General features: G+C 34.6%; 4 protein-coding genes across 4 annotated transcripts; 1 reads left to right on the forward strand and 3 right to left on the reverse strand.

Annotated features, from left to right (window-relative positions):
* Nucleotides 1-1,237: 1,237 nt before the first annotated feature.
* On the reverse strand, nt 1,238-1,897 carry LOC120251454 (agamous-like MADS-box protein AGL80). Its single transcript, XM_039259974.1, has one exon. The coding sequence runs from the start codon at nt 1,895-1,897 to the stop codon at nt 1,238-1,240; it is 660 nt and encodes a 219-aa protein (XP_039115908.1).
* A 6,218-nt stretch (nt 1,898-8,115) lies between these two features.
* On the reverse strand, nt 8,116-11,737 carry LOC120257643. The gene is made up of 9 exons (XM_039265077.1): nt 11,462-11,737; nt 11,227-11,359; nt 10,473-10,641; nt 10,133-10,388; nt 9,669-9,757; nt 9,268-9,447; nt 9,078-9,163; nt 8,906-8,990; nt 8,116-8,820 (listed from the first exon to the last, which is right to left on the reverse strand). Exons 1-9 carry the CDS (start codon nt 11,682-11,684, stop codon nt 8,686-8,688), a joined length of 1,356 nt encoding a protein of 451 aa, XP_039121011.1. The 5' UTR covers nt 11,685-11,737; the 3' UTR covers nt 8,116-8,685.
* Nucleotides 11,738-13,216: 1,479 nt separating this feature from the next.
* Nucleotides 13,217-15,943, reverse strand: LOC120253543. Its single transcript, XM_039261876.1, has 8 exons — nt 15,936-15,943; nt 15,646-15,850; nt 15,434-15,556; nt 14,997-15,305; nt 14,818-14,916; nt 14,275-14,732; nt 14,140-14,172; nt 13,217-13,657 (listed from the first exon to the last, which is right to left on the reverse strand). Coding segments are annotated over exons 2-8 (1,218 nt in total). The 5' UTR covers nt 15,841-15,850; nt 15,936-15,943; the 3' UTR covers nt 13,217-13,656.
* A 655-nt stretch (nt 15,944-16,598) lies between these two features.
* On the forward strand, nt 16,599-17,220 carry LOC120253566 (serine/threonine-protein kinase STY13-like). Its single transcript, XM_039261891.1, has one exon. The coding sequence runs from the start codon at nt 16,637-16,639 to the stop codon at nt 16,970-16,972; it is 336 nt and encodes a 111-aa protein (XP_039117825.1). The 5' UTR covers nt 16,599-16,636; the 3' UTR covers nt 16,973-17,220.
* The last annotated feature ends 32 nt before the right edge of the window (nt 17,221-17,252 follow it).

Here is a 17,252-nt window from a genome sequence, read left to right on the forward strand (position 1 = left end):
CACTATTTAGGATACTTCCTAAAGTAGACCCGAGTTGAGATGAACTATTTTCTCTGTGACTCACTCTATCGACTAGCAACATCTCTATTCTTTTCAACTCCCCACTTCAATTCCTTCCTTTTCTCCTTTTCTTCTCTTCTCCTTCCCTCCTCTCACTTCCTTTCTTTTCCTTAATCCTCCTCCCTTCATAAACTAGCTTTCCAAACCCCAATGAAACGCTTTCCCCTAAGTCAAAAAAATCCAAACATCTAAAGCAAAGCCACAACAAAAGAACGAGAATCCAATGCTACAATATTGTATATGAAGCTGATGCCATAATACTGTATCATACTGTAGAAAAGTATAGTACAAAATGGAAATGCTTTCTTTCCATGCATAGTAATACTCATACAAAAATCAAGCTATTTAAATCGAAGGGTTTTACTAGGAATACTCGTGAAAACCACATCTTCAAATTGGAAGACTTTATATATAAAACCTAGTTCCAAGGTGGGCATTACAATATACCTCTATCAAAATGGGACCTAATTTATATTTTAGTAGTATTGTTATTTAGAAATAATTTTTATTTTTGGCAATATTATTATGAGAAAAAATGATTTTTTTCAAAATAATTAATTCTACATAACATGAATCTAGTCATATTCATGAATGTCAAGTTTAGTGTAAATTTATTGTTAAATTTGTGTTGTATATGTTATTACCCATTTTGTTTTCTTTAACATTTTGCATTTTTATGAATTTATATATCTTGTTGTTTTTAATTAAAATAATAATAATAAAAGTTGGTTTAAATACGAATAGCCATCAGAGCATTTAAGAAAAAAATGTACCTATCAATAAACCAACAATGCTGAAACTAAGATAAAAAAAAATATAGGTAATTTTGTAGGAGAATAATTTTGTTAGAAAAATAAATAAATATGAATTAATGATCATTAAAGCATAATACAAACATAGCTTTTAAATCATCCCTACAAAATTCCAAATCAAAAGAAAAATATATAAAATAACAACTTAAACAAACAACCCATAAAAACAAATAAATAAATAGAGAATATAGCAAGAACCTGGTTTTACTCATATAACCATTAGATCATAACACAAACCCAAATAACTCTAACCACCATTGAATACATAAGAAGTTCAAGTCAAAAGAAAAACACGAAGAAACAAAGATCAAATCACTCTAGCCACTCTTATCTCTTCTCCTTATTACCAATAATAAACCCTACCCTTAATCAGGGAAAAACCCATCCAACCATGCAATGTTATCATCATCACCATCATCATTATTAATATTCCCACAAGAAGGTTGGCCAAACTTCTCCCCTCCAATAACATTGTGCTCATTGAAACCCAAGCACCAACCATGCATCCCAACTGCACTTGTCGTTAATGATCCTTCTCCATTGGCAGCCATTTCAGCCTTCTTCTTCACCACTTTCTCTTTCACCAACTTCAACTTGTTATCCACCAACCAATTCAAGCTTGATATTGTTTCAAGATAAAGCCCATGAAGATCTTTCCCCTTAAGACACTGCCCCAGCAACACCATATTCTCAAGCTCATTGTTCTCCTTCTCTTGCTTAAGAGCATGTTCTTCAAGTTTCATTATTTGTTGTTGCAAAAACCTCACCTGATTCACCATCTTCTTTCTTCTTTCCAGTTCTGGTTTTTGCATGAATGGCACCAAAACGTCCATCGGGTCTGGTGTCGATGACCAGACTTCCGGTACATTACCACCCCAAGGGTAAATAATTGCGCAAGCTTTTACATCACACAGAGCACTTAGCTCTCTCACCTTCTTCAAGAGACCATTCTTTCTTTTCTTGTATGTTATGTTCCTTGAGGAGTCCTTCTCAATCCATGCAAGCTTCACCTTCACCCTGCCCATGGTAATGTTGTTGTTGGTGTTTTTGCTTTGGTGGGGATGAACTTCTTCTGGGCATTTGCATGGGTTTATATAGAATGGAGAGTGAGAGGCCATTAAAGGAAAGAGTAAATGCTAAGAGAAAGAGGTTTAATGGCATTACATGAGACATTTAATAATCATAATGGAGAATGAAATTAATGTTTATAATGAAAGGTTCTTTGTTTGGGTTTTGTAGATGGTAATTTGTTGGATTGACAACTCATGTTTCCTTTTCAATTTGTTGAGAGGCCTAGGAAATCTTACATTTGGGGCATCATCCTAATATTGTTGATGCCTTATTATTACTATTTGTATATTGAAAATTTCTTATACCATTTCAAACGCTTAACTCTAGTTTTCTTATATTTGTTTTATTTTGTATACTTAATCATATTTCTTTGTTGTTTGATAAATGAAATATCTTAATTTCAATTGTTTTTTATAATGTGTGCACATTAATATGTGTCTTTTTGTCGTTAGATCATATGTCTGTATACAACTTGTTGGTTTCATGCAACCTGATAGGGACTAATGTCACTTGCAACACAAGTGCAAGTGTGACCAAGTAATAAAATTGTGCTTGAAGCATGGTATCAATCCAAGAAGAACTTGAAATTACTGGTATAATTCAAATCTTGTTATTTAATCCACACTAAGATCGAAAATGTCAACTCAAAAGTAAAAACAAGAAACTAAGACGTAACAAAGGTGGGATTGAACTAATGGCAAAACAAGCATGAATGAGAGGTATTCGAACATAGATTTTTCCTAGAATTTTGATTAATCTTTAGACAAGGTTACACTGATAATTACAATTCAATTTAACCGAGAGAGTTCGTAAAACATATTACTCCATTTCTCAAAGTGAGCAATAACTAGTTTTATATGGCGTTGATAGACTATCCTATGACTACAATACACTCTATGAACTCTTTTTTCCATGGAAAACATGGGTTCAAGGGGATAGGCAAGCATTCTTTCAAAGTGATTCCCACTCATCCTATACAAAGTAAAGATTATAATATTTTCCTGAAAGTTACTCTCTTTGATTGCATTGTGTGCATAACCCTAATGTTATCTCACTCGAAAAAAATACGGAGAAAGAAATCTCGACCCAAAGTTCCCTATTTCCAAGCAGACTCATGTTTCCCTTCAATCACATTATGTCTATATATGATGAATCTCTTCATCATCACTCACATACGTCATTCATCAAACTCTCAGCTTTCACTACAATAGAGTTCAAGACAAAAGAAACACGCAATTGAATTTAAAAACACAATATTGCAATAGAAAAGTCAATACAAGATTAAAAGTCTACAACCAATGTCATCAAACAATAAACCCCAGGTTCTACCTATGCCCAAACATCATGAGGCTTTAATTCTCCATTAAAGGGGAACAATCATACAATCCAAATGAGATAATGAAAACAAAGAAAAGCATTAAAACTCCCTCAAGTGCCTCCATCCCGGATTAATCATTAACCACAACATATCTTCCATAAACGCCGCCGAGAATGTTCCTCAACTACTCTCTTGATGTCCTAGACAGTGAGTGAAGCTCCAAAAGTGCTTGGATTATCAGAGAAGACATTAAGGCTTCTTCTTCTCTCTTTCCTAAACTTGGTCACCAAAAGATTCCCCCAAATCCTTAGTAAATCCTTTTATACCTAACCCTTTACGAACCACTTATGAGCGTAAGAACGAGACCATAAGAAGCTAGAGATGAAGAGTCGTATGCTTTCAAGCATCTTACGGTTGTAAGCTCTGCCTATAATGTTTTCATTATGGTTGTTACACTCTAGCTTACGACCGTAAGCACTAAACTGTAAGCTTTCACTATCTGGTGCTTACGACTTTCCATACCAGCATATGACCCACTCGTATGCTTCTCCACCCTAACTCTTATTTCCAAGCTTATAGGGCATAGGTGGCCTGCCCATAAGCCCTTCTATATAGTTATTTGACGCAGCAGATACGCAGTTCTAATCCAAGAACTCACACTCAAATATGAGCAAACCAGAAAAAATCAATTTCAATTCATTGATCCCCTTTTCACAAAACCCTAAAACAATATTTATAAATCTAAACTAAGGACAAAATAGTAAATAAAACTAAAATAGTTACAAATTGATGGATAATAAACTAACTAATAAATCTAAGATAATTACAAAAATTAAACAAAAACTACTTTGAATATTTAAATTTTAAATCCTAAAATCTTTAGCCACTATGTTGCGTCATTCACCGCCACTTGCGAAAAACTTGACCTCAAGTTTTAATATGGGCAACTAAGCTTGTAATTGAATGTTTCAGCAAACCATCATCATTCCAAAATTTAAATTTCTTATTCTTGAAATCTTCCCATTTAGTAGTTTTTTTTTTCTTCCTCTTTGAAAATAACCACATTCTTAGCTTAGATTCTTTGAGATGCTCCAAGAAATCCTTCTCGTTGATCTTGTTGGTCTTTTTTCTTTCATCGACACTTTTCAAATCAACTTTTTTCATTTTTCCCTCAGTTTTAAAAGCTTCCCTAATTATCTTTTCACAATTTCCATCATCAATAATAGTATTTAACACCTTATTTATAATCAACTGATGGCTTTTGGGAGTTGACATTATCTGCCTTAAAAGATAAACTTGCTTTTTTTCTGCTTCATATTCTTCTTCATTATCACCGTCAGGCTCACAAATAATCTCTTCATTCTTCTCAACAATGTTTACAGTCTTCCTCAAGGGACATTCATTTGATTTGTGTCTAGGTTGATTACACCTAAAACACTTCCCTACAGTAGGTTTCGTATAGGGATTTTCTGTTTTTATGATTTCTTGATCTTTCCCTTCTTGATCTTTCCCTACAGTCTCTATTGTCTTGTTCCTTCTATATTAGTTGTTGTTTTTATTGCTACGATCTTCAAACTCTTCTGTGGACTCTTCAGCTTTATGGTTCATGGTTCCTCCAACCTCGCTCTTGTTGCATTAACTCTGCCTTTAAAGTCATATTCTTTGCCTCACATAATGTTCGAATAACTTGTACACCGATTCTATCTCTGAGTGATGGCCTCAAACCCTCCAAATACCTCCAACCTGTTGTCCTTCTGACTCAAGGAAGTTGTTTCTCTCAGCCAATCTCATGAATTTTGCAGTATGTTCATGGACAGATCGATTGCCCTATTGACAACATTGGTACAGCTGAAACAGGATCGGCTCAAAATCTGGGGGTAGAAACTCCCTCTTCAATAAATACTTCATCTTGTACCAAGTTTGTACATGACCTTTACCTTCTCTTTCTCTCCTAGATTGAATCCATTCCCACCATGCAGATGCTCCCTCTTTCAAACGGCATGCTACCAATCCAACTCGTTTCTCCGGAGAGGTCTCCATGTAGTCAAAGAGTCTGTCAATTTCTGCAATCCAATCCAAAAATTCTTCTATAGCCAAGCTTCCGTTGAAAGATGGGATATCTACCCTTAACCGGAAATCTCCACCATCCCTTTCAACATAACCATAATTATTTCCTCACCCTCTGGCCTTCATATGGTTGATGACGTCTGAACCAATTTGGTTCAAAATCGTCTTCTTCCTCTGAATCTTCATCATAGACATGTTGTCTATGAATTGGGACAAGACGACGTCTGTCAATAGGAACACCACGGGCCAACTCCACCCTGGCCTTCTATTGTAATTCCGTCTCTTGTGTGCATCAATTTGTAGAGCATCCAGACGATCTATAATTTCTTCAAACCTCTCATCAAAACACCGGAATCTAAGATCCATCCGTTGCTCCAAACGTCGCTCCAATCATTGCAACTGCTTCGTCCCCTAGAGGGGCTCTAGCCTCCTGATCACCATCACGAAGACCATCACCATCGCCACCAGTTGACATCCTCTCCCTGATACCACCTGACGCACGCGGATACGTAGTTCTAATCTAAGAACTCACGCTCAAATAAGTGTAAACAAGAAAGTCAATTTCAATTCATCGATCCCCTTCCACAAAACCCTAAAACAATATTTATAGATCTAAACTAAGGACAAAATAGTAAATAAAACTAAAATAGTTACAAATTATCGGATAATAAACTAACTAATAAATCTAAGATAATTACAAAATATTAAACAAAAACTACTTTGAATATTTAAATTTTAAATCCTAAAATCTTTAGCCACTATGTTGCGTCACTATTATACTCCAGCTTACGGGCATAAGCATGCTCACAAGGTTTTCTGTTTGAGGCTTACAACTATAAGTGTTGGCCGTAAATGGACCATAAGGTGTCATGGCTAGCATGTTCTTCTGTTCATGATGCCAAGATAACTTTTTCTTTCTCATCTTACTCCGAAATCACTTCTTTTATTCCCTCGTGCTCATTATGCTTTACCCATGACCTAAAATCAATTTTCCAACATGTTAAGTATCATTTCCCAAATAAATGATTGAATACATGCCATTTGAATATAAGAATTAGTATGAAAATATGTTCAATTATGCACTCACCATCTCGGCTAATACATGCTATTCAATCTATTAATGATCATTGTTAATATGCAACTTTTGTCGTGGATGTTCTGTAATTTAACACCTCATTATTTACATATAGTTTTTTTTTCTCTTAGGGATGGTGTGTATATCCTAATGGTGTTGATACCTTATTACTATTTGTGTATTGAAAATTTCTTACATTAGCTCAAATTGTTAACGCTAAACTTTATTTTTATTATTTTATTGACCATACTTAAGTGTATTTCTTTGTCTCATAAACACCATACCCTAATTTTATTTTTATTTTTTCTTAACATCGTGAGCGCACTTTTACATATTTCTTTGTCATTTTGTCACATATTTGTAAATAACTTGTCAATTACCTTCCATCTCTACTAATATATATGGTTATTCAATTTATTAATGTCTAATTTTAAAATAAATGCAACTTTTGACATATGTGTTCAATTCTTTAGATTTATTTACATCCATTCTTTCGACTGTTATCGTTATCCCTTTAGGGTTGAGGTGTATATATCCTACTAGTATAGTACTTTATCACTATTTATGTATTGAAAATTTATGACATTAGTTTAAATAATTAATACTAAGTTCTTTTTTTTTATTTTATCACACATACTTAAACATATATTATTTTGTTTGATAAATACCATACCCTAATTTATCTTATTTTTATTAATATTGTGAGCACATTTATATGTGCTTCTTTGTCCTTTAGTCCCATATATATGTATACAACTTGTCGATTACCTACTATCTCTGCTAATATATACGGTTATTCAATCTATTAATGTCCATTGTCAATATGTATGCAACTTTTGGCATACATGTTCAATCCTAATTAGCACCTTAATATTTACATCCATCCTTTTCGACTGCCATCATCATCCCCTCAGGACTAACATGCTTTCTCATGGGTGTAGATATTTTATTACTATTTATGTATTAAAATTTTGAGACACCAACTCAAACACTTACCACTAATTTTTCTTATTTTCGTATCATTGCACATACTAAAATATATAAATTTCTCTATTGTTTGATCAAACACCATACTCTAATTTTTTAATATTTGTGTGCAAATCTACGCATATTCCTTAGTTGTTTGACCATATATTTATACACAACTTGTTAGTTTCTTGTCATTCTCGCTAAAAAAATACAGTCATGTATTTATATATAACTCATTAGTTTTTGGCCATCTTCACTAAATGGGCATTCATTTGCTCAAAAACTGTGAGAAAGTCATTTAAATAAAAATTACTTCACCTCACTTCAAACATTTATTCGCTTTTGAGTGGAATAAGTGCACTTGCCCCACTTCAGCACCTTTTTTTTTATATTTTAGACTAAACTCTCTTCATGAAAGTAAAAAATCAGAGAAGCAAAATGAACTAAACTCATTTCAGACGACTTTTCATTCCTACATAACGAACATCAACACTACTATAAGTAACATTACTTTCAACTACTTTAGGATATCACTTAAATTTCTTCGGTTCAATACCACTTTAGAGCAAATAAACATCCCCGATAATTATGGTTATTAAATCTATTAATATTTGTTGTTTATATGTAGCTTTTGGAGTATATGTTTAGCCCCCTTTAACATCTTATTATTTACGTGTAGCCTTTCCATCTGCTGCCACCTGATCTCTTATCTATTGTCATTATCGTCAACAATTAAAATAATATATCATAAATAATTGTCCAATTATATATGCTCATGGAATGTACAAGACCAAATGCACAAATTCACAAATTCACAGTGGAATTCAATCAACTAAAACATCAAGGATAATCAAGAACTATCATCATGTTTCAGGCCTAACAAGTAAAAAAGATCCCTATGGTTAAATGTTTGCTATTGCTCTACCACTTGATTCATGGGTAGAAAGCTGCTGAAAAATACATGTAACCGGTGCAGCAACGGTGGCAGCTTCACATAACTACTAATAACACTGCAGAAATACATGAATTGTGTGTACATCCTGCCGATGATTCAATCCCACTTTCATCGGCAAAAGTATGAATCTTACATACCTTTCAGAACCTGAAAACTGATAAGCCTCTGCAAATGATTCCTTGATTTTCTAAAACTTCCTTCCTGGCTTATTGCAATGAAAATCACACATAACTAGCATCGGCAAAGTTATTATCTGCTCTATTATGTATGAAAGTTTTTCCCATGCATGTATTTGAAGCAGAAGCATCAACAAAAGAAGCCATGCGTCCTTGACCTTGTTCACAGTGTTTGATCTGTCTTACAATTTATGCCAGTTTTGATGTGAATGCTTTCTTCCCCGTTGGAGTAAATGAATACAACCAGCAGAACATATCAGCCCAAAAGCAGCAAATGCCATGATCATTGTATTGCTAAGAACCCTGCAATAACCACCCTGCAAATACAACACAAGGTTTAAAAAATCAGGCTATTATTATGCATCAAATTATAAAGGTATATTGCGCGTATAAATGACATACTAAGACAAGAACAAACAAGAATGCAGCATTTGCAGGTGCCAAGGACAAGCTTATCATGCCTCCACGGAACTGGTTTGGAATATACCTGCTCATGCAGCGGCACAAAAAATTTCAGATGAATCATTTACAAGAATAAAATCAACTAGTGAGCTCAGGAATTACAGCAGCTTACATTGTCCGTAATCTCGCAAGTGATGGAAGAATGAAACCAACACAAGCATGGAAGATGCAGAACAGTGTCACTAGAACTTCTATTTCCTAAAAGTAAAGCAAAATATTATGAAACAATTGCTAAAAAATAAAAACCCAGCCAATGAATTGTATACCCAGCAATTTCATCCTTCATTTTGTTGTAAGAGTACCTGATAATCATAAGCTACAATTGAAAATGCCAGACCAGCAACAGCAAATGCAGTTGTGAGATAATCCTCATTGTGGAGCACTGAACCACTAAAGAACCATGGGAATACAGTACTTCCGAGCATTCTTGAACCAAGGAAACATGGATATATCAGTGACAAGTGCACCACTCGCCCATCTGCCTGCGCTGACAAAAAAATGACAAAGAAAACAACCCTAAGAAATCACTCAGTCTGATATTCCCAAATTAAACAAGGTAAAAAACAGTTTAAGTTTTTATTATTCTCTAGTCCTTTCGATAATCAAAAAATCAAATGTCCTCAAATGTTACTTCAGTTGGAACTTGGTATCATAGAAATCATCAAAATACAAGAACTTGTATAAGAGTGAATAACTGGCATACCACAATTGTTGGAGCCCAGAGAATCCAAAAAACGGACATGGAAAAATAAATGCTTGCTTGGGCCAGTGTTAATGTCCACAATATTTTGTCTGCCAAGCAAGAACAAAGGCAACAGGAGAATTATTAAGCTCTGAGAATATAATATATATATTGATTGTTGGTAATTTTGAGATTAAATAGATAATATAATATCTTGAAATGGCCCAAATTGGTACCCCACAGCTTGCAAAGTAAGTTAGTGCTTCGAGTTAGAGCTTCCCTAAGATCTTAACAACATGAAAGCACTGAGAAATATGCATAGACCTTACAGTTCAATGTTTGAATAATTTGAATTAGATAATAACACCAGGAAAAAATGACAGCTCGATGAAAGCAGCCAAATGAATTGGCATGCATCAAAGAGAATATTTCAAATTGAACAACATAATCTAGCAAATTTTCTTGTTTAAACATGGAATTCCTACCATTAAGAATAAGTGAAGAGAGAGACTTTGTATAATTTCCAATTGAGGTCAGCTGCTCGCATCCATTCCACTTCTTGTTAATGTAAAGAATGCTCAATATTGCCAAAAAGGAGGCTGACTTAGGGAGGGTGAGAAAACTTCTATCAGCATCCTTCACTGCCATATTTGCGAAAGCCTGGCTTCCAACAAGAGATGCAGACTCAAAAAAGAACATCAACCAAAAGGTGTCATTGAGCATATCTTGCCTGTGACCTTGCTGCAAGTTATCAAGATAAATATCACTTCACGGCACCTCTAACAGCATGCCATTAAGTACGGAATGCATTATTCCAACACAAACCTTCTCGTGTTCAACGATCATCCATGTCTCGAAACAGAATGAGAATACTGAGGAAGCAAGTGCCAGACATATGCTCATTACCCAAATACTAGGATGTCCGCTTATGCTCTTCAAGAAACACATGAGAAGATGCAGAATGAAAAATAGAATACAAGCTGTCTTTGGGCCTCTACAAATGACAGCTGAAACTCATCAACAAATGCATATATCGCAAACTGAAACAAGTAAAACAAACAAACTAAAAAATGACACAACATCTTATAGATGATTACATGATCTTAATCATCATTCCTCTGTCTAAACAACCCTTAAGAATTCCAAGCTAATAAATTAACAAATAGGATGTCTTGTCAGAATCATAGAAAGAACAGAAATAAGTTCAGCTCTCAATATTGACATAACATATAGGATTATATAAAAGAAAGCAAGATACCCACACAATTGATAAAATAAGATTGAAGATCAATCTTTTACGATAATCCAAACCTTAAGCATGACTTAAGAATGGCTCATAAATGATTTTGATGGAACAATTACTCAAAGCATTCCAAAGCATGCATTCAAGCAAAAGCTCAGAAGGTAAACACCCTAGTATGTATCAAGTTTCAATCTTTTTCTTCTTAATATCGAAAACTTATGACTCGACACAATTGAAAGACATATATCTCCATCATATCACAAGCCAGTCAACAACACCACGACTCGAACTCATGCAAAGACAACAATTTGAAGAAGAAATTCAAGAGAAACTCACTTGACATCAGAAACAATACCCAAAATAGGACCAATTAAAAGAGCAGCAGCAGCTCCAACTGAAATACACAATGCTACATTCTCCCTGCTAATTCCATCATAATCTCCAAACAAGGATCCGAGCCCTTCCATTACTGAAAATCCCACAACAAACGAGATCAAAATGCCAAAGATTTCAAACAAAAACAGCACAAAATTCACATAAAACACCCATTGGAAGGGATAGAAATGCTTACGAGAAGCGATAGAGTATAAGATCAAGAAGCGACGCTGGAAACGCTGAAAGGATCCGTAAGAGCCGAGATCGAAGGGGGAGGAGGCGGTGGTGGGTCTAGAGAGGAAGCCAGGCTTGGAGAAGTAAGGGTAGAGGAAGAGAGAAGCGAAGCAAGAGGCGAAGAGGAGGAGATAGATGAATGGCTTGGGCGCCCAAGGCGGTACACTCTCGATGACAACCGCCATGAGAATGGATCTTTGGAAGCGGAAAAAGAGAAACAGCGAGGGGAAGAGGAAAAGGGTAGTGCTGGGAATTATATTTTTTATTTCCGGAATTTGCTTATTTAAATAGTTATTTATTTATATATTCATTCATGTAAAAATTTTAAAGTTTTTAAAAATATTTTATAAAAAATTTGTTTAGTCCTTCCTTTTTCATAATTTTTTAAATTCCTCGAATTTCTGATTTTTTTTTAAAAAATTGTTTTGGTTTATATAAAAAAAATTAATTATGTTTATGTTGTTTTTAACAAATGTGAGGCAAAGTGTATACTAGTCAAAGCCGTGCACAAAATTATACTGGGTCTTTTGTAACCCCTTCCTTTTTTTTTAAATGGGAGGGGTGTTCACCATTTACTTATTAAAAAAAATTGATAACAACTACATTTGTTAACAAATTGAAATTCTTTGTAAGTTTATATTATTATGGGTGGTGCTTCCAGTGTTCTTTCATCAATTTTTAGATTTTCGTTAATCAAAAGGGAAGAGTTCATATATTTTTCCTATATGGCATTTTTACTTATAAAATACTATTATCCTTTGATAATATTAATATATTTACTATTTTCCACATTACAAATCAAATCGATTAGGAAATTCTGTTATCTAGGGTTAGTTCATTAATTCTTAAAAAAATTAAAATTAGTTTATTTAAATTTTCTTATCATAACATTAGTCAGATTATAGGTGTTTGGCAGACAGGAGTGCTTAAGTCAATTTTTGATATTTATGGTTCACAAGTGTCAATATATATTTTTATGTTTAGAAGAGATTCGAAAGTGTGATGTGATAATTACTAAATTTGCCCATAATTTTATCCAAAAGACCCTATATGTATAATACTTTAAAAATTACAAATACGTCTTAATTAAAAAATTACATTTACATTCCCTAAACAACTAACAAATAATAGAATTGTGCATGCCTCTATAAAATTTAAATTTTTATGTCAATATTAACAAAATTATTTCTTTTTTACATTCAAAACCTAAGTATCTGTCTCTTTCCCAATTTTTACCCTTTTCATTTGTTTCTTTAGTGTTCTATTTGTTCACTTCCTCACTACCTTCTCTTAAATCTCCTCCCAATCTAATAATACAAATACTACCAAAAAAAAACCTATTAAAAACTCACTTTACAAACAATTTCAATCATTAAAACAGAAATATATATATATATATATATAAAAGTACATATATATAAATAATGTTTAAAAAAAATTTAATTTGCTTTAAATTAGGACTTCAGTATTTTGATTAATTTGACCATAATCCCACTACATAAAAAATTTCACAAAAGTCCCAACTAGGAATTCTGAGAAGTCTCACTTCTTATTTCGAAAGGCACAGCAAACACTAACTAGGTTGCATCAAATACTAATTCATCTTGCATCAAAATATGATAAAATAATATCTATTTAAAAAATAAAAAATAAAAAAACCAACCCCACACCGAGCTTTGATATTTGCCATGAAAAGGAGCAAGAAAAACAAAGTACAGATAAGATAAATCAGAAAATAAACTGTAACCCAGTAGTTCTTTTGTTCTGGATCATAAACTGTCTGGTTGGTCCACCAAGGAGGTAATACAAAATGACAGACAGTAATTCAGACTCCTTGATATCAAACTCACACACGGTTGTGATCTATCTAAATAAAATTCATCACAAGTCAATTAGATACTAGTATGTTCACTTGAAGTTTTGAATAATGCATGGTTAGAAACCATCCACTTCCTTTGAGAAACTAGAGGTACAAAATTGGTAGCACAATATGAATTAAATGGAAAATTTTGAAAAGAAATGTTCATGAGGGGTTCAGACCCAGGAACATCATTTGCCAATAAAACGGCTCCATCAAAAATAAATACCAATTTTAGCAAAGAACAAAAAAAAAAATCATCACCTCTGGTAATGGCTCAATGGCTGTTTACAGATATCCCTGTCACATTATCAAATTTGAAAGAGTGTTAGCATTCAACACCCCATCATGAAGCAAATTATGCAAACTCAAGGGTTATATGGAGAAAAGCCCTTATTTATAACGAACATCATGATCCAAGTCTGCTATATATTCACTGTTAATGATTATGTCATTAAATTGTTTCAGTATCCAGTGGTTAGAATAGTGCTACCTAATCCTCTATCGATCATATTCTGACATAGCAATAACTTCAAACTAAAGTATCAGGTAATTGTGTGACATAGAGATACTAAACCTGCTTGAGTTCACATTCACACTCATCCTTTAATTTACTTCTATAGGAAAATACAATCTACCACATGATATGCCAAGTTCATGATGAACAAAAAAATACTACAAGTCTGCAACCATCAAAATATTTCTTCAACAAAAAACAAGTACATTCTACTGATATATAAATGGGCTCAAGCAGGAAGAGGTCTAAGTTAATAAATACTTACTATCTCCGGGATATCGACCCAGCTCCCACGGACCTAGCAAAAGAACATGGCCAATTAACTTCAACTTCGAATGACAAACATGGGCAAAAACATACAGATTTACAGCACGACATTAATGAAAGGAAATCTCAGTACCTTCTCCCTCCAACACCATGTCTCCCGTCGCTCAATACTTTGTTTTGTAAAGGAGGTACAACCGTTCTATCAGGATTCACCCCATTTCCAACTGCAGCCTGTATAGGTGAAGGACCAGTTCTTCCACATGAATCATTAGATACATGGGGATCTTTTGTTTTGCTCAAGGTTTTCCCATCAGATATTCCTCTCATAGTATTAAAGCTGTCACCTGAATTCCGAAGGTTAATAGAACTTTCCACAGTTTGAATGGTAGTCAAAGACTTCGAATCATTCATTGGAGTTCTTTTAAGCCGACTACTCTGTGCAACAGGAGTGACAGCAACAGAAGGAAACTGTGCTGAAAAAGTTGTAAATGAAGCAGTAGCAGCAGCAACCTTTGCAACAGCAGCGGTTGCTGAGATAATTTCTTGAGCTCCTTCACGAAGATGGATAAAATCCCCTTCAATTACAAATAACTGAATTCACATAGTCAGAATATAAAACTATCATAGTAGGTTCCAAATCAACAGGAATAAATAAAAATAGGGCATGGACACTTACTTCAGGATGACGCGCTACAAAATCATCAAGCTTGCCATACTGTTTCTTGTAATCATGCCAATGAAGCGGAGCAAGCATTTTCCCTAATCTATTTGGTAACTGAAACAATAAAAAAATATCAATGGCACCAGGTATTAAGAACAATTATGTTATATAACTATAAACGTGTATATACTCACAGTGGTGCTCATCTTGATTCCATTACCAGATCCAGCAGGAATTGCACGGACAATGCAAGCCAAAAGCGATCTTTCATCTAAAAGGGACGGCTCCTTTGCTCTTACAGAGTTCATTAAATTTGTTGCCTGTGAAATTAAGACAGAACTTTCAGATGAAGTCATCATGTCATCCTTGCACTCAGCAGAAACATTGGAAGTTGCTGAGCTGCTTGAAGCAGTAGATCCTGTCACACTTGAAATAGACTGCTGCTGACTTGAATTGGAACCTGGCTCTTGTGGTTGTCTGATTGGAGGTGTTTTGTTCTTATACTGTACATGAATGATCAAAATATAACCACTTTTTAGATAACCACAGCCATCTCAAAAATCAATTAAGCACATATAAATGGGATGCTGATGTGAGACCATGGAAATACAACAAGGACTAAGATGCAAACCTCAAGCTCGGACTGCTGTTCTGATGGGTCAAATACAAATGTAGAATGAAACTGAGAGTTTATGCTTAAGGCATCTTGGGATCCTGGGGAAACTTGATATCGCTTGGCATCTGGCTCATGAACCTGATGTCAAGCAGTATGAGTAATGATGCTGTTAACAAAAAACTTATCATAAGTTATAATTTAGACAAACAAGAGCAATCAATTTTAACCTGTATTTCCATACTAGACCCATTGGTTATTGCATCAGACATCTGTTTTTGGTCAATATGGGTATTAAGATGATCTTCATGAGCTTTCCCCTTTTCAACAGGAAGCTCATGGCTATAACGAGCACCTGATTCTAAAAGATTCTGGGTCGATTGGAACATTTGATGCTCATTTCGAATTAGGAATGGAAAGAGCATCTGGCACTGCCTACAACATAACAAGAAACAGAGGGTAAAATATGCAATAATCATGCATAGGTAGTGAAACATTTCAATCTTAAATCATTTAATACCTGCTGATTCTGCAGTTCCCTCATGGCAATAGTAGGACTTCAAAACAATTTAGCTGTCTTTGGTTAGTTTCCAAATGACGCCTGATCATTTTGGACAGATCCAGTCAACTTTTAAATGACATTGGACCTTGAATTTGTCTAAAAATTCTGGAAAACTTCTGACCGTGTTTGACTTCTTCACATCTATTCTAACAAATTCCACCTTTAATTTTAGTAGAGTGGCCAGTGACAGTTATACGTTATCTTGTTTGTCGTTCATTCTTAATGGCAGATTCTTGAAGGCTCACCATAAATAGCTTTTCATGTTTTGTTCATATTGTTTCTCGTTTGTTTTTAACGAAAAGAGACTTGATTTTTCATCTAATGCTCATCAGTCACAATCTTATATAATTAGCGTAGTCCCTTCTGGCAAAATGTTTTCAAACCCGCCAACTGAGAACAGAAGAGTGGGCGTGTTGATTATGAGTTTGATAATGTCTTCTATGATAATCAAAAGTAGCAACTCTCTTGCTTAGCAGGCATGTGAATATTTAGATCAATTGTAGTTGATTATAAATTTGGCAGGGAAACTCAGCTATCTTATGATTTTCTTTCTTTTACTCAGCTTATATTTGGTACTTTAGTGTATTATGACAGCTTTATATTCTGTTTCTATTCTTGCTTATTTTGTGTTTTGATCACACCATTTTGTTTGCAGAGAGATGATCCAGCACAGACCCTATAATCAGAAGGTTGATGTTTACAGTTTTGGCATTGTTCTGTGGGAGCTTATCACAGGTATGCTTCCATTCCAGAACATGACAGCTGTTCAGGCAGCCTTTGCCGTGGTCAACAAAGGGGTTCGGCCAGTCATACCAAGCGATTGCCTCCCTGTGCTCAGTGAGATCATGAGTCGCTGCTGGGATGCGAATCCGAATGTTCGCCCTCCCTTCACTGAGGTTGTCAGGATGCTTGAGCATGCAGAGATGGAGATCATGACTACCGTTCGCAAGGCACGGTTCCGGTGCTGCATTTCTCAACCCATGACCATGGACTGATTATAGAAGGGTAAAGTTTAGAAAGAAAGAAAGCACAGAAATGTAGTTAGGCTGTGGAGCTTCATGTATTTTACCATCTTGGGCTGCTGCTGAAGTGGAGATTGTTGTGTATGTGGGGTAGTTTCAGTTGGTTTTGCCCTGAACTTGTACCAATCTGTTTGATTTGGTTTTTCTTTTTATGGACCTGAGAATATCAATTCAGCCTTATATTTTTCTATAGAAACATGGAAAGCATCCATCTCTTTGCAGGGTTTTGTGGTTTTTCCTTGCTTTTGATTTA

This window comes from Dioscorea cayenensis, chromosome 3 (assembly GCF_009730915.1).
Source record: "Dioscorea cayenensis subsp. rotundata cultivar TDr96_F1 chromosome 3, TDr96_F1_v2_PseudoChromosome.rev07_lg8_w22 25.fasta, whole genome shotgun sequence".
In the NCBI taxonomy this organism is placed as follows: domain Eukaryota; kingdom Viridiplantae; phylum Streptophyta; class Magnoliopsida; order Dioscoreales; family Dioscoreaceae; genus Dioscorea; species Dioscorea cayenensis.

Bases quoted from the DNA above. Each gene is read 5' to 3' on its own strand.
- LOC120253566 (XM_039261891.1), top strand. From the start codon at position 16,637: ATGATCCAGCACAGACCCTATAATCAGAAGGTTGATGTTTACAGTTTT.
- LOC120251454 (XM_039259974.1), bottom strand. From the start codon at position 1,897: ATGGGCAGGGTGAAGGTGAAGCTTGCATGGATTGAGAAGGACTCCTCA.
- LOC120253543 (XM_039261876.1), bottom strand. From the start codon at position 15,840: ATGCTCTTTCCATTCCTAATTCGAAATGAGCATCAAATGTTCCAATCG. The intron at 15,557-15,645 runs GTTAAAATTGAT...GCTTGACATCAG, and splicing joins GGTCTAGTATGGAAATACAG to GTTCATGAGCCAGATGCCAA. The intron at 15,306-15,433 runs GTTTGCATCTTA...ATTCATGTACAG, and splicing joins AACAGCAGTCCGAGCTTGAG to TATAAGAACAAAACACCTCC.
- LOC120257643 (XM_039265077.1), bottom strand. From the start codon at position 11,684: ATGGCGGTTGTCATCGAGAGTGTACCGCCTTGGGCGCCCAAGCCATTC. The intron at 10,389-10,472 runs GTTTGTGTTGGA...GATAACTTGCAG, and splicing joins TGATCGTTGAACACGAGAAG to CAAGGTCACAGGCAAGATAT. The intron at 9,758-10,132 runs GTAGGAATTCCA...CTTGCTTGGCAG, and splicing joins CTCTTCACTTATTCTTAATG to ACAAAATATTGTGGACATTA.